Source organism: Podarcis cretensis (genome assembly GCF_951804945.1).
Source record: "Podarcis cretensis genome assembly, chromosome: 5".
NCBI classification, from domain to species: domain Eukaryota; kingdom Metazoa; phylum Chordata; class Lepidosauria; order Squamata; family Lacertidae; genus Podarcis; species Podarcis cretensis.
This window is the reverse complement of record NC_137174.1, coordinates 95,777,353-95,803,919: the sequence shown is the minus strand read 5'-3', so window position 1 is coordinate 95,803,919 and position 26,567 is coordinate 95,777,353. Positions and strand designations below refer to the sequence as shown.

General features: G+C 45.5%; 1 protein-coding gene across 2 annotated transcripts; it reads left to right on the top strand.

Moving 5' to 3' along the window:
- Positions 1–4,658: 4,658 nt before the first annotated feature.
- On the top strand, positions 4,659–25,842 carry ABCF3 (ATP binding cassette subfamily F member 3). 2 transcript variants are annotated; one of them, XM_079977864.1, is made up of 21 exons: positions 4,659–4,817; positions 8,145–8,292; positions 8,591–8,670; positions 9,662–9,714; positions 10,113–10,210; positions 10,944–11,066; positions 12,026–12,292; positions 12,417–12,497; positions 13,819–13,878; positions 14,200–14,256; positions 14,531–14,553; positions 16,078–16,133; positions 16,315–16,515; positions 18,418–18,494; positions 19,526–19,570; positions 20,923–21,055; positions 21,412–21,500; positions 22,298–22,389; positions 23,758–23,890; positions 24,041–24,128; positions 24,527–25,842. In XM_079977864.1, the coding sequence occupies exons 1-21, from the start codon at positions 4,742–4,744 to the stop codon at positions 24,683–24,685; spliced, it is 2,139 nt and encodes a 712-aa protein (XP_079833990.1). In that variant the 5' UTR covers positions 4,659–4,741; the 3' UTR covers positions 24,686–25,842. The 2 variants fall into 2 exon arrangements, with proteins under 2 accessions (XP_079833990.1, XP_079833991.1); XM_079977865.1 differs by lacking the exons at positions 4,659–4,817; positions 8,145–8,292; positions 8,591–8,670; positions 9,662–9,714; positions 10,113–10,210 and having other exon boundaries at positions 10,944–11,059.
- The last annotated feature ends 725 nt before the right edge of the window (positions 25,843–26,567 follow it).

Below are 26,567 nucleotides of genomic sequence, written 5' to 3'. Positions count from 1 at the left end.
CTGTGGAGAAATGAAGGGTATTTATTGTTTATCAGTGTAATAAGGTGCAGGGACACAAACCCACACAGATTCCTGGGAGTGATAAGAGTATAGTGATCCAGTCCCAATTTAATCAAACTACAAAGTGTATTTTTATTGTTGTGTTTAGCTTCCAATACAAAACTCCCTCCCCTCTTTTTTTTTGGTTTTGCTTTATTGATGGTATCCAAGACCATGGTGCATCTTTGAGGTAATGAATACAGCAATAAAGTTAAAACAGGTACTACACTTGATCTTAGCCAAAAGGCCGAGAAGCGATGTTGGAAAAAGAAAATAAGATGGTTTTGGTTGAAATGACACAAAGGACTAAGTAAAGACGAGTTGAGAAATTGATGAAAAGAGAGGATGTTAAATTGTAATATGTTATGTTAAACTACTTAAATGAAAATAAGGTTGGAAGGATTTGCTGAAACGATCTGAATTAGAATACAAAATTGGGACGTGAGAGGAGGTCAAGAAAATAAGTAAAGGAAGAAAGTTATGCAAAGGATTAATTAGTTTTTTCTATTTTTATCTTTCTCTTTTGGTGTTGTTATGTCTTTTTGTATTTTGTACTTTGTATTTTGTACTTTGTATTTTGTAATTTTCTTTTCTTCTTTTTGTTATTTTTAAATTTTGAATAAATATTATTTAAAAAAAAATAATAAAGTTAAAACAGGGAGGAGGTGTAATTCCAGACTTGGCTCTTTTCTAAGCTATTTTGTCTTAGTTCCTTCCCTTTGCTTCCTCTTATTCAAGGATGCCCTCTGGTGGCAGTTAGCAGGTCCTACCACCCTGTAATTCTACACCCTTGGCTGATTTATTTTCTTTGCTGGCTCCCCATTTTAATCAATCAAGGAAGTATTCCAGGAGGTATGCCTGGAACTGGGAAGCAGGGAAAGTGTGCATAACTTCACGCTTCCTGAAACAACACATGAACTGAAATGCAGGTACCCTTTGCATGCCTCAGAATTTTATGATGCGGTTCTCCAACACAAAAATGCACGTATTAGGAGCAAGTGCAAACAAAATGCAAATATTAACAAAAACAACATACAAAAATGCATTAAGGGGATCTGTTTGTGAAATTATGCACACTGATAAAAAGTTTTACTTAAATACTGATTAATTATCATAAGCACTTCTTTAAAAAAAATTGCAAAGATGTGTAAATGTGGTGAACTGTGCTAGAGCCTAGGAAAAGGAGGATCTGAGGGAAACCCGAAGGGAAAGATTCATCAGCATGCCTTTCAAGTGTTTATTATTATTATTATTATTATTCCAGTCTACATCTGTACTGGAACTATCTTAACTGCCTTTGCATGCAGAATTGTTTTTAAAGGTTTGTATTATTTTATATATGTAAATATATTTAATTGTTTTTACACTTTTATGGTTTTACTGTTCTGTTTACTTGCTTTCTACTTATATATTTAATTGTTACAACCTGTCCTGAGGCCTCAGGTTAAGGGCAGGCACGTGCTCAGTGGACCTGGCACTTTAAAAAGCAGCAAGCGTTCTCTGGCATGGAGTCTGTAGCAAAAGGGAGGAAGTAGCTGCAGCGTAGCAAGGCTAAAAGGGGAAGCCACAACAGAAGTGGATAAAAAAACAAATGATGAAAGAGCAGCCAGTAGTGTGGCAAATGGAGAGGGAAAAGCACAGAGGGGTCGCCAACAGGCCAAAGGAGGCAAAGGCATACTATGGCACCCATTTTTCCCAGGCTGTCTCCCATACATGTACTAACCAGGTCTGACCCTGCTTAGCTTCCAAGTTCAGGCATGTTCAGGGTAGTATGGCTGTAGACATTGTGCAAACCTCCCAACATTGCCTCTAAGGAAGAGCATAATAGAAGTCTTTCTCCCCCTCACTCTGCAGTAAAACCCCAGAAAAGGCTCCCCCATCCTGTCACATCCTACAGAGCACAGATTTTCTTTCTCTTACCCAGATGAGCCCACTGCCTGTTCAGACTACAGTTCAGAAAGTTTGGACAGTTTGCACCTCAGCCAAAGTTGTCCTGTTCCCTCTGGTGAATGCAAACACATTCTTTTTTCAGCAGCCTCCAGCCTGCTACACATTATCTGAGATCTCTACCCCTGTTGCCTTTTTAAAACTACCCAGAAAATTGCTGATACCCAGAAATGGCAAATTCCAGCTGAACTATTTAAAATCTTTAAAGATGATGCTGTTAAGGTGCTACACTCAATATGCCAGAAGGTTTGGGAAACTCGGCAGTGGCCAGAAGATTGGAGAGAATCAGTCCACATCCCAATCCCAAAGAAGGGCAGTGCCAAAGAATGCTCCAACTGCTGCACAATTACACTCATTTCACATGCTAGCAAGCTTATGCTTAAAATTCTACAAAGTAGGCTCAAGCAGTATGTGGACCAAGAACTCCCAGAAGTACAAGCTGGATTTCGAAGGGGCAGAGGAACCAGAGACCAAATTGCAAACATGCGCTGGATTATGGAGAATGGTAGAGAGTTAAAGAAAAACATCTAATTCTGTTTCATTGACTACGCAAACACATTTGACTGTGTCGACCACAGCAAACTATGGTGGGTTCTGAAAGAAATGTGTGTGCCTGATCACCTCATGTGTCTCCTGAGAAATTTCTATGTGGGACAAGAAGCTACAGTTAGAACTGGATATGGAACAACTGATTGGTTCAAAATTGGGAAAGGAGTATGACAAGGCTGTATATTGTCTCCTTGCTTATTTAACTTATATGCAGAATACATCATGCGAAAGGCTGGACTGGATGAATCCCAAGCTGGAATTAAGATTGCCGGAAGAAATATCAACAACCTCAGATATGCAGATGACACAACATTGATGGCAGAAAGTGAGGGGGAATTAAAGAACCTCTTGATGAGGGTGAAAGAGGAGAGTGCAAAATATGGTCTAAAGCTCAACATCAAAAGAACTAAGATCATGGCCACTGGTCCCATCACCTCCTGGCAAATAGAAGGGGAAGAAATGGAGGCAGTGAGAGATTTTACTTTCTTGGGCTCCATGATCACTGCATATGGTGACAGCAGTCACGAAATTAAAAGACGTCTGCTTCTTGGGAGAAAAGCAATGACAAACCTAGACAGCATCTTAAAAAGCAGAGACATCACCTTGCCAACAAAGGTCCGTATAGTAAAAGCTATGGTTTTCCCAGTAGTGATGTATGGAAGTGAGAGCTGGACCATAAAGAAGGCTGATCGCCGAAGAATGGATGCTTTTGAATTATGGTGCTGGAGGAGACTCTTGAGAGTCCCATGGACTCCAAGACGATCAAACTGATCATCCTTAAGGAAATCAGCCCTCGATGCTCACTGGAAGGACAGCTCCTGAAACTGAGGGTCCAATACTTTGGCCACCTCATGAGAAGAGAAGACTCCCTGGAAAAGACCCTGATGTTGGGAAAGATGGAGGGCACAAGGAGATGGAGATGACAGAGGACGAGATGGTTGGACAGTGTTCTTGAAACTAGCAACATGAATTTGACGAAACTGCAGGAGGCAGTGGAAGACAGGAGTGCCTGGCGTGCTCTGGTCCATGGGGTCAGGAAGTGTCGGACAGGACAACAACGTACCTTATCAAATTCAGGCTGTTACTGCCATCTGGCGGCCTAAATAGAATATGCCAAAACGTACTTACTCATATTAAAACAGTACATATTGGGAGTATCATTCAGTGGACCATAAAGGTAAAGGTAAAGGTACCCCTGCCCATACGGGCCAGTCTTGACAGACTGGGGTTGTGCGCCCATCTCACTTAAGAGGCCAGGGGCCAGCGCTGTCCGGAGACACTTCCGGGTCACGTGGCCAGCGTGACAAAGCTGCATCTGGCGAGCCAGAGCCGCACACGGAAACGCCGTTTACCTTCCCGCTGGTAAGCGGTCCCTATTTATCTACTTGCACTTTAAGGGTGCTTTCGAACTGCTAGGTTGGCAGGCGCTGGGACCGAGCAGCGGGAGCGCACCCCGCCGCAGGGATTCGAACCGCCGACCTTTCGATCGGCAAGTCCTAGGCGCTGAGGCTTTAACCCACAGCGCCACCTGCGTCAGTGGACCATAGGGGTTGCTAATTTTGTTGTTTGCCTTACCTTGCATGCAGTGCTATTAGAGCAATATTTCCTAATCTTCCAAAAGCTGACTCTTCTGAATTAAAATCACACCCTTCCTTCTTTACACCCCGCCCCCCCCAAAGGTTTGCTTTCCGTGTAGAAGAGCTACCCATTCAGAAAGGAGAAAACGGAATCATAGAATCGTTGTAGAGTTGGTAGGGGTCTCGAGGGTCATCTAGTCCAACCCACTGCAACGCAGGAATCTCAACCAGGTCATAAACGACAAACGGCCGTTTAAACTTTGATTTTAAAAAACGTCCAAGGAAGGAGAGTCTACCAGCTTCTGAGGGACCCTCGTTCCAATGTAGAACCCCTCTTACTCTCTTCCACCCTTTGGTCCTAGTATATTGCAGACTTGGGAAAGGGGCCCATTGGTTGTATTTGGAGTTGGATGAGAAATGGAGAGAGGAAGGCCCCGATTCTTTTCTCTGCCACACAACCTCCCTCCCCCCCCCCCGCCCGCCCGCTTCTCTTTCCCAGCGTCCTTTGCGCCCGGCTGCTCTCCTTCCTCCCAAGAATGGACTACATTTCCCATCGACCACCGCGGCGTCGGCCTCGGAGTCCGAAGGCTGCATCCGGGCTCCGAGGAAGGCCCAGAGGCCGGGCGGCGATGGCGGCCTCCTGCGCCGAGATCCTGCGGAGGGAGTTCCCGGAACTCGACGGGGAGATGTTCGATTACGTGACCGGTGAGGCTGAGGCGAGGGCGGAGCGGGGGGGGGGGGGGCTGGGGTGCGGGGCGCGCGGCGTCTTTCTCCTCAGCACAGCCGAGACCAGCCGGGCTCCCTCAGCGTGGCTGTCCCCGGCTTCCCTCCGCAAGGCTGAGGCGGCCATGCCGAGGGAAGGCGGGCAGCGGGCGGCGCGAGGAAGCGCCCTCCGCTCCTCTTTCGGCTCTGGCCTCCCCTCATGTCGGCTGCGTAGGGGGCGAGGCCCCCATGCGGGTGTGTGTCATGGGCGTAGCCAGGACTTGGGGGGGGGGCACAACCGGCGTAACTGGTCAATTAGTTATTTCTATTGTTTTTCTTGATGGGGGGGGGACAAGTGCCCCCCTCTGCCACCACCCTCCCTTGGCTACACCCATGGGGTGTGTGTGTGTGTGTTTGTGTTATCTGGAACGAAGGTCCCAGGTAATGACACCCAGATATCGTACACTATATTTCATTCTCATATATACATACGTACATGTGTGCATATCAATATCCAGACATATGTGTGTCTATACATATACATATATACATATACTCACACACACATGCAGTAGTCACATGATTGCTCAAACCGCCACAAGGCTTTTTAAAGCTGGAAACATCCTTTAGAAAACGTGCCCACCCCCTTGCAAATCTCTCTTTCAATAATAATTTTAAAAACCTCCTTTCCGCATCCCAATAACCTTTGCCGCTCAGTCCTCCTGTACATTGCCTACTCAGAAGTAACTCCTATTTGGTTCAGTGGGCACTCCAAGGAATCAAGCACCTTCTCCCCAAATTTGAGCCTAAAGAGACACTTGTGGTTCAGGCTGAGGGGCTGTCAGCCACCTAGTTTAACAAATCAGCAACGCCACCTACCTTGTTTGGAAACCAGTCAAGTGACAGATATATATATATTTCAATGAGTTAATATGGGGGGGTTGAGGGGGTCTCCAAAGGTAACGGCAGGCTTGTTGTTAAATGACAGGCAATAAATTATTATTGCATACTGTACATTATTTATTTATTTTTCGTTGGGGCTCATGACAGCTTGCATATAAAAACGAGAACCACTAAACGAGAACCATGAGGGGGAAATAATTTTTAAAACCAACACTATTAGAAGTAAAATATATATACAAGTAAAGTATATGCGGTAAAGTAATATATGGATATATATATATGTATATGCTTGGAAAAATCTATTGGAACCATGCAAACTATCATAATTAGAAACAGTACAGCACCAGCCCTTTCACTGAAAGCAGTCAGTTCCTAAAAGCCTGTTTGAACAAAAAAGTCTTCACTTGCCAGCTTCACCATTTTCAGCCTGAGGCGAGCACCCAAGGGCCACATACCAGTGGTGTGGCAGGCCAGAGGCAAAATTTGGCAGAGCAGGAAATAGATCGTGGGCTGCTTATTAACAGGCTTTAGTCTTAGGTCAGTGGTTCAGGATTTCTATCCAACTAGACATGTTTAAGGGAAGCAAACTTTACTCTTATTTATTTCAGTTTCAGCCCTGATCCTAAACATGCTTATGTGGAAATAAGCCCAATAGATTTCAACTGGATTTACATCCAGATAAGTTGTCGTCATCTTCTTTGGCGATCATAAGTATGCCTAGTGTTGCAGCTTTGAAACATCACCTCATCTCTGAAGCCTTGAATCCATTCTTTCCCTGTTCGGGACTCAGAGTTCCAGAATGATGAAACATTTTGCCTGTTCTTTGTTCTCCTACTTCCTTTCTCCTTTCCTTTCAAGGTCTAGGAAGGTATTTTTCTGGGAAACCATCACAGGGTATGGATCAGCCAAGGCCCAGAGGCTGCTTCACAAACTGAGGTGTGGTGTGTGGGCAACATTGTATAGGGGAAGAATAAATCACATGGTTGACCCCACCCCCATTACAAACCACATAGTCAAGATCACACTTGTTTCTCTCTGGATTAAGTAACTTTTCTTTGGTTTCATTTCCCAAGCAGTGTCACAGGAAGGCTCATAGAATGATAGAATCGTAGAGTTGGAAGGGACCACTAGGATCATGTAGTCCAATCCCATGCAAATCAGGAATCTTTGGCCCAGAGTGGGGCTCAGACCCATGACCTTAATAAATTGAATTACTGCTTACTAACAGACTTGAGTCTTGGGTCAATGGTTCAGGATTTCCATTCAGCAAAAGTGTATATCCACCTAGACAAATTTAAGGGAAGCAATCTTTACTCTGCGATACCCAGCTATCGTCTTTCTCTACCCCTTTCAAGTCATGAAGAGTAAGTTCTGTGGCCATGATGTTCAACTAAAATTGTTCTCCCCCAAATAATAATCTATGAGAAGCTCAGCAACACTGGCTAGGCAGGATAGGATGGGAGAAGCTTAAAGACAGTAAGGCCTCCTTCCTCAGGCATTTTCAATGAAAAGGTGAAGAGGTAAGTATTTTATTCATATCCCAGTTGGTTGGGAATTTTCTCTTCCTATCACTGGAAAACTCCGTCCGTAGAGCATAGAGACTCATAATCTCAGGTTCATGGGTTTGAGCCCCACATTCATAGAATCATAGAGTTGGAAGAGACCACAAGGGCCATCGAGTCCAACCCCCTGCCAAGCAGGAAACACCATCAGAGCACTCCTGACATATGGTTGTCAAGCCTCTGCTTAAAGACCTCCAAAGAAGGAGACTCCACCACACTCCTTGGCAGCAAATTCCACTGTCGAACAGCTCTTACTGTCAGGAAGTTCTTCCTAATGTTTAGGTGGAATCTTCTTTCTTGTAGTTTGGAACCATTGCTCCGTGTCCGCTTCTCTGGAGCAGCAGAAAACAACCTTTCTCCCTCCTCTATGTGACATCCTTTTATATATTTGAACATGGCTATCATATCACCCCTTAACCTCCTCTTCTCCAGGCTAAACATGCCCAGCTCCCTTAGCCGTTCCTCATAAGGCATCGTTTCCTGGCCTTTGACCATTTTGGTTGCCCTCCTCTGGACACGTTCGGCAAAAGATTCCTGAGAATTCTGTGATTCTCTGAGATGAGTGATCATGAAACTCCCCTTGTATCCCAAGCAACAATTTTGTTGTCTGACAGCATGGTGTGGGAAAGTCATCCAAGCAAAGGTTCTTTGGTCATGCAAGAGGTGAAGTAAATGTTTAATTATTTATTTAAAAGATTTCTGAACCACTCACATAAAATATCAGAGCTGGGTGCAAACTAAAAATAAGTATAAACTATGCACCAGGTTGGAATGTTGGCCCTATTCTTACTGGTAGCTGACTAAGCCCAAAGGAACGGCAAGGGACTCAGCCATGCATTAACGATGCCTCACATTTCTTTCACAGGGGTCCTGCACAGCGGCAGCTCAGACTTTGAGTCAGTGGATGATCTGTTTGAAGCGGTCGGGGAGCTCTTGCAAGATGTGGCCAGAGACTCGAAGGATGATGAGGACATCCGTGCTATCTGCCAGCGGATGTACAACACTCTCCATATGTATGCTCCCTTTGACTGATACTGAGTGGGTGAAGCTGAGAGTAGGCAGAGGGGACCAAACAAATGGCAATAATGCAGCCAGTGGGGATCTAGATTATGCAGAGATTGCAGGGCTCTAGCAGCTCCTGGTTTTAGGCATGTTTCCTTTTCTATTGCTTTCCCAGGGTTTGAGGGCAGGATATTGGACTGTGTGACTGTTGTTTTCATCATATGAGGCTGCTTCTGTGAGAAGTGTTAATAATGACTGAGAGAGAAGCTTTTTTTAGGGTCTTTTAGCTAATTATCTTGTGTCTGGCAGGGACAGCGAAAACTCCCAGGGTAGCAGGCAGGTGCTCCTGGATGCCCCCATTCAGCTTTCGAAGATCACAGACAATTATGGTGAGTAGCACTGGCAGAAGGGCCTGTTGCATCTGGGCTCCCCTACTGGATCAGGCCAGGGATCCATACAGTGACTGGCTAGATAGTGGTGCATGAAGGCAGTAGTTTGCCTGCCCCCCTCCCCTGTCCACATGCAACAGGTATACTGTCTTTAGATCTGGAGGTTCTGTTTAGCTGTCATTGGATAGTAGTTGTTGATCAGTGTTTAATTTTGATTTATTTATTTTTTAAGCCGCCTAAGCTTATTATAGCTCTTTGCTGCAGTAAAATTTGGCTCCTTCAGCCAAACTGGTTTTAAATGTATTGCTCTGTTTTCCTTTGGACCACATCAGTGAGACTGGGAAGCCCAGGATCTCCATGCTCACTGCCCAGACTTCCACCCTGGAGAGGTCACTGTGGCTCTGCTAATACAGCAGTTTGACTTTACTGCCAAAGACACACTCCATTGTCTCTCGACAGACAGGTGCCAACAGTGCAACAACAATACCAACTACGGTGCTTTATTAAGCAGGATACAGTGGAGGAAGGGACTGTTGGGATTCAGAACTTACAGGGTTAAGATGTTCTGAGTCACGCCTCACATTCTGACGTCAGGTTTCCAAGGTTTGGAAGGTGGGAGGAGTTTTTTCCTCACTGTTGTGTGTCTGCTGCCTGAGAGAGACGGACGCAGAGGCAGCGATGAATGCTTGCAGTCCAGGAGAATCTGAGAAATGCTGAGCTGTAAATATCCTGCTGCAATAAAGAACTGATAAATATGCACACAAGAGCTTGGTGTGTTTGGATCTGAAGCAACAGTTTTCTCCGCTGTGTTACTCTGCACTTTCGTGGCCGAAAGAAGGGTCTGAGCTGAGGGAAGTGTGCCGGACCGCTATAAACTGGGGCTAATTGGGGCCATAAAGCAATTAGCCAGTGCCACATTATCTTACAGGGACTGTATTGGTGCTGAAGCTCTTGTAAGCAGCATTTTCACTGCTCTCTTGCTTGATTTCAGATTCTGGCTTGGATGTGCTGCCAGGGCTGATGTTGAAGAGAGATCAGAACTCGGTAAGCGAACCAGAGCTGGAGGGTCAGTTGATTTCAAGCTGCTGAGTCAGCTAAGGCTATATTGTTAGGGTAGCAAGGACCCCTTTGCTCTCTAGATCAGGGGTGGCCCACATGGTCTCTCCAGCTCCTATCATCCCTGACCATTGGCCATGCTTCCTGGGCTGATGAGAATTGAAATTCAACGTTTGGAGGACACCACCTTGCTTACCACTGGCATATTGCATCCTGGCTTCCTCTGTCTCCCTCCGCTCCATTTCAGTTCATATATTCTATTCTGCAGTGTGCTGCAGTTGGGTGGAATGGGAGGTAGCATAACTGTGCGGGGGGGGGGGGGGGCGTGCAACCTAATCCCAGTGACTCAACCTTTGCTGCTTCTTTCTCCCTCGCTTGCACTGCAGATAGTGAATGCCAAGAAGCTGGAGAAAGCAGAGGCTCGCCTCAAAGCAAAGCAGACTAAGAAGCAGGACCGAGATTCTATGAAGTCTGGAAGTCCATTGTGAGTGAAAAGTCTTATCAACCTTGAGCAGGGAGGGCATGGTTCCTGCTTCTCAGACCCCACGGGAGCTTCCTAGGAGGCTGGCAGCAAAAACATCAAAATTCCTGGAGCTGGATATCGTAGACATGTGCAAAAATTGTGCTGCCAGAGCTGGTTATCTTGCCTTGTATTTTTTGGGTAGACTCAGCTGATCAAAGGTGCTTGCAGAGAGCGCTGTGTGTTGGAGCCACAAGTACCTCACTAAGGGCTTTGCAAGTGCCACCAATCTGCAGATCCCTTTTTGGCCCAGCTATTAGTTTGAGCATGGTTTGGTCAAAATGGCCTTGTGGGCCAAATAGGGAGGCCTGGTGAGCCAGAGGTTCTCTGCTCCTGGCCTAGAGTACTGATGCACAGGGTGGAGGAAATACTGAACCAATGGATGTGCCAGGAGGCAAGGAGACTTTGGGGAAGATGGAGTTGGCTGACTGCTTTTCAATACAAAATTACATCCTCAGGGTCCTTGGGAGTTTTCCCTCTCTCAAAATACTAGGTCTCAGGGCCACCAAATGAAACTATTCTTCTCCCTATCCACATATAAAACTACTGTGCCAGGGAGATGGGTTCTAGCCTACATACAAGAATCAAGTTTTCATGGAAGGAGTATGTTGGGGAGGCTGAGGCATTCCAAATAATGGGAAGAAATGTTTGCCTTCCCCTGCTTTAATGGTCCCTTTTGTTTCTTGCCTGGTGTCAGGGTGCTTGAAGAAGCATCTGCCAGCCAAGCAGCCAGCAAGAAGGAAACTCGTCTCGAGACATCAGGCAAGAACAAATCCTACGATGTACGCATTGAGAACTTCGACGTGTCCTTCGGTGAGCGGTGAGTGCTTGCAGGCTGATGGGCACCCAGAGTTTGTGGGGTAGACATGCCTGTCAGCTGTGAATGGGAACCTCTGAAATGGCAGGTGGTGCTCAGGTTGTTGCCAGGCTTGTCCATGGGGCTGCCTGTATGCAGTTATAGTTTAAAAAACATGATCAATGACTGGAACTGAGCATTGAACATCTTACTAATGCTGAAACAGCCTTTTTCTTGTTGCAATTCAAAGTGCCGGCAGTTATCCTGTTAGAACTCTACCTGGCTTGAGAGCTGGGGAATTTCTATTTTGATGTCTGTCAGCCTGCCTGTATACTTGGGCAGTCTTTGAAGGCTCTCCTCTGGGTGCTCTCACTGTCTAAAATGACGGGCAGCAACTGAGGACAGCTTTCCCCAGGGAGCATGATCTAGCATCTTTTATGATGTGTCTTTTGTGCTGGGCATAGAGCATTTTATTTTCCAAGGCCTTCAATCTCTTTTACTGCTCCTGTTTCTCCTTGCTTTTATCTCTTCTGTTGCTGTTGTGTTATTTGCATGTTGTGGCTTTTAGCTATTGCAGGAATGTTTTACACTGAAGGGTGAGGTACACATTTATAAAATAGTATGTTTGGAAGTTGTTGGGAGGTTAGGAGGCCAGGAGGTGTTTGACAGAATACTAGCTGTGATGGCTAAGCTCTGCCTCTGTAGTTGGAGGCAGAAGGAAGTCCAGCGCTGGGTGGTGTGATGGCTGGATTTATGCTACTTGTGAGCAGAAACTAAAAGCAAAGCAGTAGAATGGGGGTGGGGAGAGAGAGAGAGCTTCCTAAGCTAGCCTACTTGTAGCTCTACCCACAAGGTGTTGACACTGCCTCATCTGCTTCCCATGCTTTATGTAGTTTGGGAGGACAGCAACCTGCTTTGTGCAGAGACTCCAATGGGCCAGTAACTCTGACTGTTATAAGGCTCTGTGTGTTCTGTCCTTTCAGTGTTCTCCTCACTGGTGCAGACTTGAACCTGGCATATGGCCGGCGGTATGGCCTGGTGGGCCGGAACGGGTTGGGCAAAACGACGTTGTTGAAGATGATTGCCAGCAGTAACTTGCGCATACCCTCACACATCAGCATCCTCCACGTGGAGCAGGAAGTGGCGGGGGATGATACGCCAGCCCTGCAGAGCGTGCTAGAGTGTGATACCACCCGCGAGAGTCTGCTGAAGGAGGAGAAGGAGCTGACAGCCCGAGTCAATTCTGGAAGGTAATCCTAGTCTTGATGCTACCTTCCCAAATTTCTTAGCTCAGACATAAACGTCCTCTGGTACCAAGCAGACCTTCTCCTAAAACCCACAAAACTGACACGTTATTCTTATGTCCTGCTTCAGGGGAGAAGGCACTGAAGGCGCTCGACTGTCAGAAATCTATGCCAGGCTAGAAGAGATTGAGGCAGACAAGGCCCCAGCAAGGTAAGATGCCACTCATTTTAGTTGTGGCAAATGCATATCTTCAGCCATTTGCTTAGTTGTCTATTAGATGTCAAAGAGAGAAATTTTCTGAATGGCTGCCAGGATTTGGGATGTATGATGTTCCAAACCCTGGCTTTCAAATCCAGTTAGGAGGTGGAGTCCTTTTTGACAGGGCTTGTGTCAGAAGGTTGCTTGATAGGGCACCTGTCAACAACCTCAGGGCTGAGGTGAACACACCATGAATTTGGCTTATGACCTTACTGATCTGCCCGTAAATTGACAATGATCTGCCCTTGGTGTCCCATGCTGGTCTCCAGCTCTGGCGGAATCAAACAGCTCAGGTCTTCGCCTGTTTACAAAGAGCCAAGCACTTCTCAGCCAGGCGTGCCACAGGGAAGCAGCAGTGGCATAATTTGTACAACAGGGATGTGCTAGCTGCTCACAAAGCCCAACCACTTGGCTAAGTGAGACTGGGAGGAGGAGAAGGCTGAGTGCCAGCCACTCTTCTAGCCATGCCTGAGCAGCCACCCACTGAGGCACACTTCTTGCCTGAGGGGTGAGATGGTGGCTGAAGAGGTTGCATGCCAGCCACTCTCCAAGCTGTGCCTCCACCCTCCTTTCAAGACATGCATTTAGGCCTTGGATGTAATTGAAGCAGGATATTAGTATGGTACAGAAAGGCTGCAGGGGTCAGATTCAAGGGCAAGCTGGAACACCTCTCCAACTTTTCTGTTCTCCAACTGCATGTTGGAGTCTTGCTCAGAGGGCCAGGGATTGTATGTATCTCTGCAGTACTGATTACTGTATAATCATTAAAAGAATTACATTTACTTTAAAGGAAATGGGGAGTTTCAACAGTTCCCAGGGTGTGCCTATGTGGGAACCACAAGTGCACAATCTTGGGGTTCCACTGCAGAAGGAAGGTTGGGTTTAAATGTCAGGAAATAAATAAATTCTGCCAATTGGACTGGCAGCTTCTGAGGCAGATGTCTGTTAAAACTGCTTGGGTAGGAGAATTGCACAACTGATCATCACATTCAGCTTGAGCTGGCAAAGGTAATATTTTGGTATGAAGCTTGCTGCTGATCTTCCTTTCTTTCTCTGTTTACATTTGGGTAAACTCCAGCACTGCATCTCGGATGGGTGTTGTGCCTTTAAATTTCTCGTTAACAGTTTGAGTGTGTTCGGAGCGACATATAGATCTTTCAGCCAATTGGAACTGAAGAGCAGTTTCTCTTCATGGGAAATACTTTGTCCCCCAACTTACTGACTTCATTCAATTATTTATCTTCTCCCTCCCACCCCCTGTGCCACTTTTCAGAGCATCTGTCATTCTTGCTGGGCTGGGATTCAGTGCAAAGATGCAGCAACAGACAACCAAGTAAGTGATCTCTACCGGAGCTTGATTTTTTTCTGCTGTGATCTGAGCTGTTGGGTGTCCTAGCTTTTCCTCCTTTCTACCTTAGCAGGTCAGGTGGTTTTTGTGGGTGAGGTGTACATACCAGGTGATGGAAAGCTTGGTAGCCACTTGCTTCACATTACAATTTGGGTGGGGGATGCGGGTGGAGAGACAGTAGATTGAACTGGGATGCCTCTAGTTTCCACCTTGTATTGTTGAGAACTGTAAGGCTGCCTGCTGTATCTGTAGGCTGATGGGTGCCCACCTGGCACAGGGAATCTGATGTGTGTTCCTTCTTTCCAGAGAGTTTTCAGGTGGTTGGAGAATGAGGCTGGCTTTAGCTCGTGCCCTTTTCGCCAGGTATGTCTTGTTGATGCGCTGTGTTCTTGAATGGTACAAAAGCCTGGGCTGAGTGGGAATTGTCAACCCAGCAAATCTAAGATATCTAAGCAAAAACTGCTGAAGTTGGATAGGATAGTCATTGTTGACTTATGCCATCCCACGTTGTAAGAGAAAATGCTTTCAAAACAACTTCATAGTAGCCTTCAAACTGAGCCTTAATATTGATTGTCTGCCTCTCTTTCTTGCTTTCTCCATCCCTTTCTCCTTGTCCTGTTGGTTCTGATGTTCTCAGGCCTGACCTCCTCCTGCTTGATGGTAAGTATTGTCTGGAGGCAAAAGGGGGAGAAGAAAGTGCATACTACACAGTATTCTCCAAATGTGAAATGCAACATTCCATGGGATTTAAGTGCTGCTACCCTCAATAAACAGCGTTTCCATGCGCTGCTCTGGTTTCGGTGTTCCGTTGCGCCAGAAGTGGCTTAGTCGTGCTGGCCACATGACCCGGAAAAAACTGTCTGTGAACAAACGCCAGCTCCCTCGGCCTGTAAAGCGAGATGAGCACCGCAACCACAGAGTCGTCTGCGACTGGACTTAACTGTCAGGGGTCCTTTACCTTTACCTTTTTACCCTCAACTGTTGGGGTTCTGTTGTTCATTTCCAAGTTGATCTTGCCAAAGTTTGCAGTGGTAAACTTCAAATGAAGCAAACAGGTCACCTCAAAATGATTGCTTGAAGCTATGGTTTGAAGTTGGCTTTCTAACCATAATTTGAAGGCTAGAGGTAAGAGCAAGATTGAAGAAAGATCTAAATTGAGTCCTGGTTCTCTTGCTCTGAATTAATCCAGTCCAGAGCAAGAGGACCATGACACAATTGATCCAATCCAGATCAACTGGCACCATGTTTCTGTTTGGTTCTGTGTTCTAAACATATATTAAAAGTGCCCCTCCATTTTAATAAGCACCCAAAGTTTATTAATGCACGTTGGCTTTAACTGCTTAGGTGATATTGGCAGTTCAGTGAAATATATTAATAGATTGTGGGGCAAAGCCATGTAGACCTTGTACCATCATTCATGTCTGTGCTATAGGGAGGTTGAGCTCATAGTTGCTGCACAGTCTGAAAAATTCATGGAATGTGATATAAACTCCTAGATCTAGGCCCCAAACTGGGAGCATAGCCTGTTCAGAAGATTGTAAGTGATGGTCTCTATTAAGCCATAAAACAGGAGAAGACCAAATTACTGTTTCGTCCAACTTTTTGTCAGCAAAGCACATCCATCTATCCCCAGCAGATCTACTTGGGCCCTCTGGGATCTAACAGATTGATAAAAAGACCCTCTTTTTGTCCTAGAAATGTGTTAGGTTTTTTGGAACTTCTAGGAGTTGTTTTTTTTATTTGCTCACATTCAGAGCTTTTGCATTGTATGTGGATACTTGCCAGTCCTAACAGAGATGTGTGATCCTTTGAATTATGGGTCTAGCACAGTTGTCTGGTAATCAGACCCAAAATACAAGTGAAACCTCTCTACCAAGTCCTCTCAAGGGAAATTTAATTGATGGCACCTTCAGTTCAATGGCCCAGCTAATTTCCTACCATCTCTACTGTTGGTTAGCAGATATCCAGGATGTCCCCCCCCCCAGTTCTTGGGGTACTTAAGTTGCTTTCATGGGGGACTGAACCCAGGATGCTTAATTGCACAGCATATGCTGTACCACAGAGTTACATCATCACTTTGTCGAAGAACTTCCCTCTTGTTTGGAGAATGGGTGCTTTTTAATTGAAATAATTTCTTAACTGCTAAGTCCCTTGTCAAAGAACTTGATTTTTGTTCACTTCCAGAGCCGACCAACATGTTGGACGTGAAGGCTATCATCTGGCTGGAGAACTATTTGCAGGTCTGTTGGAAGCTCAAAGAATATTTTTCCAGATTGTGCTTCTGGTTTGCTTTGGTTTGTTTCCCTTAGCATTTTGATGAAAGGTGGGAAGAGGCTGTGATGAGAAATAGGTTAGGTCCTCCTTGATCTGTCTGAAATTTCCACACTGCTGAGGTTGCCTCTTGGTTGCTGGCTCTTCCAGACATGGCAGTCGACCATCCTGGTTGTGTCCCACGACCGGAACTTCCTGAACGCCGTGGCCACTGACATCATCCACCTCCACTCGCAGCGGCTCGACAGCTATCGCGGTGATTTTGAGAACTTCGTCAAGATCAAAGAAGAGCGGTTGAAGAACCAGCAGCGCGAGTATGAGGCTCAGCAGCAGTATCGAGAACACATCCAGGTATGGTTCGGGGAGCAGATCAGGGTTTAGGGATATAGCCTCACTGTGTGGGTCAATATTAAGAGCCTGTCAGAGGGAGGTCATGTAGATTCATGTGGACCCATCTCCTGAGCTTAGAGTGGAGATCCTAAAGCCATCTAGATATTGCTAGACTCCCAGTCCCATCCTCCCTGACCACTTCACATTCTCTGGCTGAGACTGATAGACCACCACAGTTTCTGTCTCCAGTAAAAGTGAAATTCTTTGACCTATTTTGACATTGTGCAAAATTGCTTTTCACATAATTTGTACTGTGGTTTCCAAATTATTTTGCGTAATTTATTCTGGAATTCCTGGCCACGGGGATAAAGAAGAAGCTGGAGTGGTGAATGAAGCCCCACCCACCCCTACCCACCAAATTTGGCCACATGCCTACGGCTTCTGAGATTTCAGCAGCCGTTGCATACAGACTCTCAAGCGCGCCTCTGCAGCCCTACGGATTAGAAACTCGCTTTTAAAAAAGAAAGAAGTATGAGATTCTCAATAGGCCAAATCCTGTGCCCAGCACAATTCTCTACCCTTTTTATTTGCATGTGGGTTTCAGCATTCAGTACGCAGTACTGCACTCATACCTGGGTTAGTGAGTTTAGGCGAGGGCTGTTTGTTTTCTCTGCATCTAATCAAATTAGGAGTGCACAGCAGATTTAATCAGTTCTTTTTTATTATTCAAATCTTCACTATAAATCAGTCAGTAGATTTTAAATTTTTTTCTAGATGCAATGTTACAATACTTAATATTTATAAAAGCTGCAGATGACAAGCACTGCCTTTTTAAAAAAGGGCAGGATGCCTCAAAACAGGGATTGCCGACCTTTATGGGTCTGTGGACACATTTGCAGATCAGAGAAACCATATGTGCACCACAACTACCCCCCACCCCCAATCCATATTCTCCCTTTCCTAACAGCAATTAGGCTTGGGGGAAAGTATGTTCACTTTTTTTCAATTTAACTGCTCAGCTGTAATGCCTCCCTTGAAATCTCAGGAGCATGTGTGGTTGCAACCCTGTGAGCACCAGGGAAGGCCCTATGGGTGCCTGTGCACCTCTGGGTTCTGTGTTAGCATTCCATGCCTCAGTTGATGTCCTGCTGTGACACGTGCACATCACTTAAACCAAAGGATGTGTCGTCTCCCCCCCCCCTTTTAGCATGTAAATCAATGCACAGTGAATTGGTTAAAATTTGTATGATGAATCAGCTCACACATTTTAATCGGGTGGCAGCCTAAAATAAATAGAAGATCATTGATGAGAAAGACAACGTCCTGTGTGTAGTGACCCCACGCCAATTACCTTCGCATGTGTACATTTTGTGTGATTCTGCTTCAAAGATCAGTTTCCCCTGCAAAGCATTTGAAACCTTTTTTTGCAAGGTCTGGGGTCACAGAGGTGAGATGTTGAGAACTGGGGTGAGATGGAGGAAGACCACTGGAACCCATTTCCACCCCGACTTGCCAATGTTTCTGAGACTTCACTAGGTACGGCCCACAGGCTTAAAATCTTCTGTGTAAACTGGAATGAGAAACATGTGAGTGGGTTTTGAATGATATGCCTATGAGTACACAGAATGTGCTGTGTTCCTCAGGTTCAACCCCCACTATACCTGAGGGCCTCCGTATTACTTCAGTGGCACCTGCAAGAAAGCAATTTGACCTACTTCTTAGGCCTCATTGCATTGCAGAGGGTGCCATCCAGGGCAATGCATTTTTGAAAGTACATCCTGATTAAAATCACCAGGATGCACCTGTAGAAATAAAAGTGGCTAGGGTCCACAAATGAGCCATGTTCTCATGCTGAGACTCTACAGGGGGCTTCTCCTACCTGAAAGACTCTGATCTTCCTTTCTGTTTCTCTCTGTCTTTAAGGTCTTTATTGATAGATTTCGCTATAATGCAAACCGGGCGTCTCAAGTGCAGAGCAAACTCAAACTTCTGGAGAAGCTGTGAGTATCCACCACAGCTGGATTGAGCATTATTTCTTGGGTGCACAATCATGTTGGCCCATATTTGCATTGCACGGTTCTACCTGGAGATAGACAACTGCCTTTTAACTTTGAGGTTGCAAGGAGTTTTGTTTTCTTAAGTTATGGGGTGGCACAAAGATGGTGTTAATGAATAAGTGAATGAGTAATTGTAGGCTCTGCAGATTGCTGTTAAGGCAAGAAGGTAGTAATATATATATATATATATATATATATATATATATATATATATGCACAAAATAAATTGACTGGGGTGATAACAGAGGCCTGGAAGTGCAGGGCCCACAAAGTCACCAAGATATCAAAGTTCCTTGGACAAGATTTTCTTTTTGGAATCTTTGCAATCTGTATATAGATTGGAAGCATAAGAATTCTCCACCCCCCCAAAAAAAAATATTACTGTGTTGAACTTAATGAATTCCAGGCCAGCATTCCTGCCTTATTATAAACCAAGTGAGGTTTTGCTCTCCAAATGTGCCATCATCCCTGGTCATTGACCATGCTTGCTAGGGCTAGTGGGAGTTGTAGTTCAACAACATCAGGGGGGCCAAAGGTTCCCCACTCTTGTTATTAACAGAGAAAACAGGTTGTTTCTGGAAATCTACAGTGCTTTCCAAACTGAGCCAAGGCCACAGGTGGTCCCCCATGCTTTGCTGTCTTTGAACTCATAGGCCAGCCTTGCCAGATGTTATTGGGCCCCCATCAGCCCCCGCCAGCATAGTCAATGGCCAGGGATGACTGGAGTGATCATTCAACAACATATGGAGAGCACCAGATTGAGCAAGGCTGGCATAGATGCTCTTGCTCAAGTAGTTAGGAGAACTTTGACTTGAAGAGGATGGGGGCAGTCTGCTTTCACTGAGTCTGGTGAGTCCAGAGTAGAGGATGGCTCTTTCCATGGGAGGTGCTGTGGTGTGTGTGAGGCCTTCCCCACTTCTGAATTTCTGTGCCCTCTTTTATTGCAATGGGTCTGACCTTCTTTTGTCTCTTAGGCCAAAATTGAAACCTGTGGACAAAGACTCTGAAGTGATAATGAAGTAAGTGGCTCTTCACATAAGTGAGACAGCTGACTTTTGCAGAGGAGGGTGTAGGAGAGCCGGAAGCTCTCTGCCTCGTGAGCCAGAACCACTCTTTTCTTGACCTTCTTGGTCTCGATAAACTCCTCACTTCATGACCACTAAGTTGAGAGTTGGTTGGTCTTGGATCCCTTTGTGCGTTTAAGAACTTCTTAGTCAGTGGAAAATCAGCTGGTTTAGGAACTTGCATGGGACAACATACTGTGTTGCATACTGCAAACAGAAAGTGAAGAGACCTGCCTTCCTCAACCTGGTGCCGTCTGCAGATATTTTGGACTACAGCTCCCATCGTTCCTAACCAGTGGCCATGCTGCTTGGAGCTGATGAGAACTGGAGTCCACTGACATTTGGAGAGCACCAGCTTGGAAAGGCTTCTCCAGACTTCAAATAGAGTTGAAACCTGGTTGGGATGCAATACCATAACATATGGGGAAGACGTTCTCCTTCCTCTTCTTTTCCTGCTCCAAAAGATCTCATGTCCACAGATTGGTTTGAGTTTCTCATTTTGGTTCTTTATTTTCTCGGGGGCTTCAGACTGATTCATTCCTCAGGCACCTTCTGCAGAGGGTTCTGTGAAAGGGCTTTTTAAAATGTGGCCTGGATGCAAGTGTCTAGTAACAGGCTCTTTAGAGAGTGCAGATTCTCTGCATGGAGAAGCTCCTGCAGTGGAGCATCCCGTTGGACTTCCATTGCCAGTGACCCAATGACACAGTATCCAGGTCTATAGAGCATTTATATTACTCACACTGCTGTCTCACAGATAGAGAATCATAGAATTGGAAGGGACACTTCCATTTTCCTCAGATGTCGTGGTGTGGTGGCTCGTGTTCCTGATATGGTCCCTGACCACTAATGCCATAACAGCCCTGAAAAACTGGGATGGCCTGATGGCTAAAGAGATGGAGCTATAAACTGAGAAGTCTCCAGTTTGAATCTTGTTCAGCATGCCTCCACTCCCCACTGCATCTGTTACATGGTGGTAATAATACTGGCCTGTATTAGGGAGTTATTGTATGGATTGCAATAAGATTCTTTAATAATGGTTTATTCCTTGTAACTTAAAGTGACAATTTCCCATCTAGGCCCTGACCTACTTGGCTTCAGCAAATTGGATGTATTACATGCCATTAGACTACCTCTAATAATGTATGAGAGGTGCTTTGAACATAGAAAGCACTGTAAGTGCTAAGTATTAGGGTCAGAACAGCACTAAGAATTCAGTAAAATCTTACAGAAGTGTTTTCCCTGCTGCCCACCACTCTCGTTTGTGCTACTTCCTTTTGTGCTCAGTTTCCTTCTCCTCTTTCCTGCAGGTTCCCAGATGGCTTTGAGAAGTTTTCTCCTCCCATCTTGCAACTGGATGAAGTGGACTTTTACTATGAGCCCAACAACTACATCTTTCGCTCCCTCTCAGTCTCAGCCGACCTGGAGTCCCGCATCTGTGTGGTATGAAGAGGGGTTTTCTCTTTTGATTATCTCTATTGAAGTTTTGAGCAAAGAAATGACAATTAAAATTAAAACAGAGGGTGACATTTGATTTCACGTTATGATGAATGTTCGATCTGCATAAGGGTTGCAGCTTTTCTCTTCCCGCCTCCCTTCCCGGCATACTGTTCTAGAAGTTCTCTACACACACACACACACACACACACACCCCTGAGCCAATTCCAGGGGGTGTGCAGGAAAAGGAAATGAGAGAAAGCCCCATTGCATACTTGCATAGGGCTTCCGCTAATAGGCATTGTCAGGTGAAACCCTCCCAGAGTTCTGAAGGATGTCCATTCATTCATTGTTTCCTCTAGGTAGGGGAGAATGGAGCTGGCAAGTCTACGATGTTGAAGATCATGATGGGAGACCTGGCACCTGTTGAAGGAATTAGGCATGCTCACAGGTAGCTTCAGCAAAAATAAGGGGGCTTGATAGTGTTATGGGGTGAATGGGTCAAACCACAGAAAGTTGGTTTGTGGATATAACATAAATTCCTGCCAAGCATTTGGGGTATGTGCTTCTGTGTTGCTTTCTGTCTCCAGCAGAACCTCAGTGATGGTATGAAATACAAAACATAGATGCCGCAAATTTTGAAATGTGGAGCATAGGGATTTTGAAGCTTTTATTGATGGGAGAAGCAAGTTTCTCGTTGCTGTGGTGGGGGAGGAGCCTTTGGAAATGTGGTGGATAGTTTTTGATAAGAACCCAATACATTTGAGGAGCTATCAGAGCCCAAGAGTCCGATTTTCTGTACTTGGCAAAGCTTCTCATCACCCACCTTAAACCCCTTTTCTCTTTACTGTCTTTTATGATTCCTCCCTTTCATTCATTACATTCACTCTTTATTGGAAGAGAAATAAATCCAAATGATTTGGGAACTGGAGTGATATATGGAAATTAATATATGAAACATACTTTCCATTAACTATTTCAGCATACTAATTCAAATGTATTCAGTAGGAGATCATTCGCCTTGAGCATGGGAGGGAATTGTGGGAAATTGATCTCCTTTGGTAGTTGAAGGAGAAACAGTCCATTTCTGCTTTTATACTCTCTCCTCAGGGTCGGGCAGCAACATTTTTGTCCACAGTGGAAGAAAAACATCATTCCTTCACTTAGGTGGCTTCAGAAATGGGAAGTTGTTGCTGCATAATTGCTTCCTGTAATAACACATTCTCTCTTCTCGCTCTGGCTTGGCAGGAACCTTAAGATTGGCTATTTTAGCCAGCACCATGTGGATCAGCTGGATCTCAACATCAGTGCCACAGAGCTACTAGCAAAGAAATTTCCAGGTAAGCTGTAGGGATTCCTGTGGAGTTAGTTGGTGACACATGACAAAAATAAGGATGGGTGCAATATAGCCAATTTGGGAGAGAAGAAATATACCTTCCTGGCCTTCAGCTATCCAGCCTCTAGGAAAACTTATGCTTTATTGGTGATCTACAAGCAGTTCATCCTCCCCACCCCACTATTTCACATAGACACATATATGTGCTTTATACCATATATAGCTTGAGTTAGGAGCTTAACAATGTATTACTCTCTCTATTCGTTCAGGTGCATATTGTGTAACTCACCAGATCAGGAAGCCCCAAGTTCATCTGTTGCCAGATAAAACAAAAAAAATTCTTTCCAGTAGCACCTTAAAGACCAACTAAGTTAGTTCTTGGTATGAGCTTTCGTGTGCATGCACACTTCTTCAGATATCTGAAGAAGTGTGCATGCACACGAAAGCTCATACCAAGAACTAACTTAGTTGGTCTTTAAGGTGCTACTGGAAGGAATTTTTTTGTTTTGACCATGGCAGACCAACACGGCTACCTATCTGTAACTGTTGCCAGATAGTTTCCAAACCCAATTCAAGGTGCTCAAATTAGCATTTAAAGCCCTATGTGACTTCTCTGCAAGGGGGGGCGGACTTGGTAGTTCCGTTTCCCCAGCCACTCTGTGCGGCTTCCAACAGAATATAGAAACATAATAAAATGTAGTTTCTATGTCAGGCAGAAACGCTCCTCTACCCTGACCTTTGAGACCCAAGGTCTATGTTTTCAGGACCTTATTCCTGTGACTAATTTGTTTCGGGCTGTTTTTAATATTGAAATTGTTGGAACCTGCCCTGGGCCCTGATGTTCAAGTGCAGGCAATAGATTGAATTAATAATAACAAATAATTTCCCACTGTCCTCCTGAGGTCAGCCACTCAAGAATCCACTTTGCTCCGTAACCAAAAGAGACTGTCAAGCTAACCTGCCATCCCTATCCTAGTAATCTGGGGCCTCTCTTCTTAGCTGTTAAATCCAGTTAACGCATGGTTCTTTCTGTGAATTTGTGTGCCATGAATGCCACACCACTTCTCTAATCCAGTGCTAAGATCACTGTTTTACTAGGCTACTGTGGTCTCACCAATCCTGGCAGAGCAGCAGTGCTGTAGTGGTCTCAAGAATATAAGAAGCCTGCTTAGTAGAATCATCTCGTCCAGCAACCTGCTTTTCACTGTGTCCAACCAGATGCCTCTGGGTGGGAGTCCCATAAGCAGGCCTTCTTCTGTAGCTGCTCCCCAGCAATGGGTACTCATTAGCAATGAGAGGTTCTGTTCAGCTAACATGCTGGTAAGTGGCAGCTGCTTCATGAATTTGACACCTTTCGGTATTTGGGTTCCAGGGAAGACAGAGGAGGAGTACCGCCATCAGCTGGGGTGCTATGGAGTCTCTGGCGAGTTAGCAGTCCGTCCTGTTGCCAGCCTGTCTGGAGGCCAAAAAAGCAGAGTGGCTTTTGCTCAGATGACCATGCCTTGGTAACTATGCTCAGATGAGTATGCCCCCCCACACCTCTGCTTTCTTTTATAATGATCTCAATCATTGCACAGGAAGGAAGTGCCTTTGTGGCTCGCTTCAGGGATTTCCAACCCAGTGCTACATTCATTGCTTTTTCCTTTTCCTTCCAGCCCCAACTTCTACATTCTGGATGAGCCGACGAACCACCTTGACATGGAGACCATTGAGGCCCTGGCCAAAGCGCTCAACAATTTCCGGGTAAATCTTCCTCCAAGAAGCTGTTGGAGTCTCTGTGCAGAAACACTTACTTCCTGTCCAGCCGTGCTGCTGGGGACTGATGGGAGTTGTAGTCCAAAACATCTAGTTGGCAAAGGCTGTTCTACGCCATTTAAATTGCACTATGAACAGAGCTGAGCAGCTTTGCTGCCCTGTTCCTCGGCGATAAGGGAGTCTCTTTTTATTACAACTGTATCCCACATTTCAGCCAAAACTGGCTCTCCAAAAAGGAGCTTGCAAGATTTAAAATATGTTGCAAAATCTGCAGAGATAACAGGAGCCCCAGGTTAGCACCTGAAGCTAGCAGGAGAATGGCTGGGAGAGCTGAGGCTGGTACAGCATGCTTTAAGTCTGAAGTTTCTTTGTCCTTCTTGTTCCAGGGTGGTCTGATTCTCGTTTCCCATGATGAGCGTTTCATCCGGTTGGTGTGCCAGGAGCTGTGGGTGTGTGGGAATGGCACTGTGCAGCGCATTGAGGGAGGCTTTGACGAGTACAGAGACATCCTGCAAGAGCAGTTTCGGAAGGAGGGCTTTCTATAAAGCAGGTGCCCAGACTGTGTGCGTCAGCTGTTTGGGAGCGGAGTAAGCCGCCCAGCAACCCCCATCATAACCTGATGGTACAGCAGGGGCTTCGCCTACATCGTGTGAACATTAGCTGTGCCTGTTGGGTTAACCCTTCCAACACCCCACCCCGCCCCAGAAGCCAGCACCTGCTGGGGATTGCAGGAGGAGGAAAGCGACCAGTTTTGCCCGTTTTGCTGCTGGATCTGTGCCAAGTCTCTGCTGGGCAGGGACCAAAGGATGGCAGAGAGAGAGGTGGGGAGTGCCCAGTGCTGCTTTATTGGACAGGAGGAGGGGAGGTACCTGCTGCAAGCAATCCCTTCTCTCTATCCACCTGTCTCCTTGGTAGAATTGAACCTGATGCTGTCATGTTCAGTGAGCAATCAGGTGGTTTGTGCGTGTGTAAAATGCTGCTAAATGTTGCACATTGAGTAGCTGCTCCAGGAAAAAGGGTGGAACTCCAAACTTGCCATAGAAATGGTTGGGGGGGGGCGCTTCCTTCTCCCCCCACCATTCCGCAGTAAAGAGGTCCTGCCTCTTCTTCTAACTGTCAAACACACAATTCAGATCCTCTTAGGAAAGCATTTCTCTCTTCATGGCTTAGCCTTCAGTTCCCCTTTCTATCCTGTGCAGGTGATGCTTTTGTAGGGTGGAAGGCAGGGAGGGGGGTTGTCTCTCCTTCCCGTCTTCACTCTGGGCTGCGATCTTGGAAATGGGTAGGGATAAGGCGAGAGTTCTTCTGGGGTGGAAACATAACAGTTGACCCCACTGTCTGCCAGAAGGTGGTTGGTGGTCTTGGCAGTTCTGTTGTTGGGGCTTTGGTATAAGCCAGCCTTTGCCAAGCTGGTGCCCTGCAGATGTTTTGGACTACAATCCTGGCTATATTCCCAAAACATATGCTGGACACTAGATTGGCAAATGGTAGCTAAGCTGCTCAAATGAATGGTCCACACATCTGTCCGGTCTCTGAGCTTCTAACGGTCTAAACTCCATGCAGGACTTCCGTTCTGTCCCAGCTAACACACTGTGTCTTGGTAATTAAAAAGAGAGAGATTTTTTATGTTGCAAGGTAAATTTTCAACGCCCTGATCATCAGCATTGAGGTTGCTCTGTAAATAAAATGGAATCTCTCTGGCGTTTTGGAGTTTTGTTTCTTATTTTCAGCATGCGGAACTTTATTTCAACACCTATGATGGTTTTGTTTTATTCACAGCCTGCTCTACATTTGCAGTTCCAGAACAGGGAACAAAGTAATAAAGATAAGTAGGAAAAGGCAATATACAAACATTACAAAGTCACATAAGCAACAAATGAACAATTATGTCATAAGTCATACAAACAAAACTACACTGTAGGCAAACATTAAAGTTTTCCAATTTAACTCAATACCAATTTAACCAATGGGGGGGGGGACCAAAAGTGGCAGTAAGCCACAGTTGGTGTTTCTCCTTCCCATTTCAGACAAAACTCAGGAGCCTCAACAGCAGTTACAGCTGCTAGGGAGGAACATGCAGTTGGAATTGCTGACTTCTGTCTTCTTCCTTGCCTGCCAGCCCAAACACTGTCCTTCTGAATAGCCTGGGGAGCTATCCTCTTCGTCAAGTGCAGGGATGAGCTAATTCCATGCAGTGCAGAATCTCTTGTAGTGATTTTTTTCTTCTTAGGAACCAACTTTAATTTAAAAGAATAAACATACCGTATTTCCTCAAATGTAATATGCACCTTTTTTGTGTGCATTAGATTTGATGGTGCATTAGTTTTGTGTAAATATGGTACTATTCTGTCTCTTGAATTAGGGAAGTTAAAGCACCAAAACAAAACCTAAAAACCACCTTCAGTTGGATGTCTATGTCAAGGCTTA

Coding starts and splice junctions, on each gene's coding strand:
- ABCF3 (XM_079977864.1), top strand. CDS start 4,742: ATGGCGGCCTCCTGCGCCGAGATCCTGCGGAGGGAGTTCCCGGAACTC. Junction 10,211..10,943: donor ATGAAGTCTGGAAGTCCATT/GTGAGTGAAAAG, acceptor GCCTGGTGTCAG/GGTGCTTGAAGAAGCATCTG. Junction 21,501..22,297: donor GGAATTAGGCATGCTCACAG/GTAGCTTCAGCA, acceptor CTGGCTTGGCAG/GAACCTTAAGATTGGCTATT.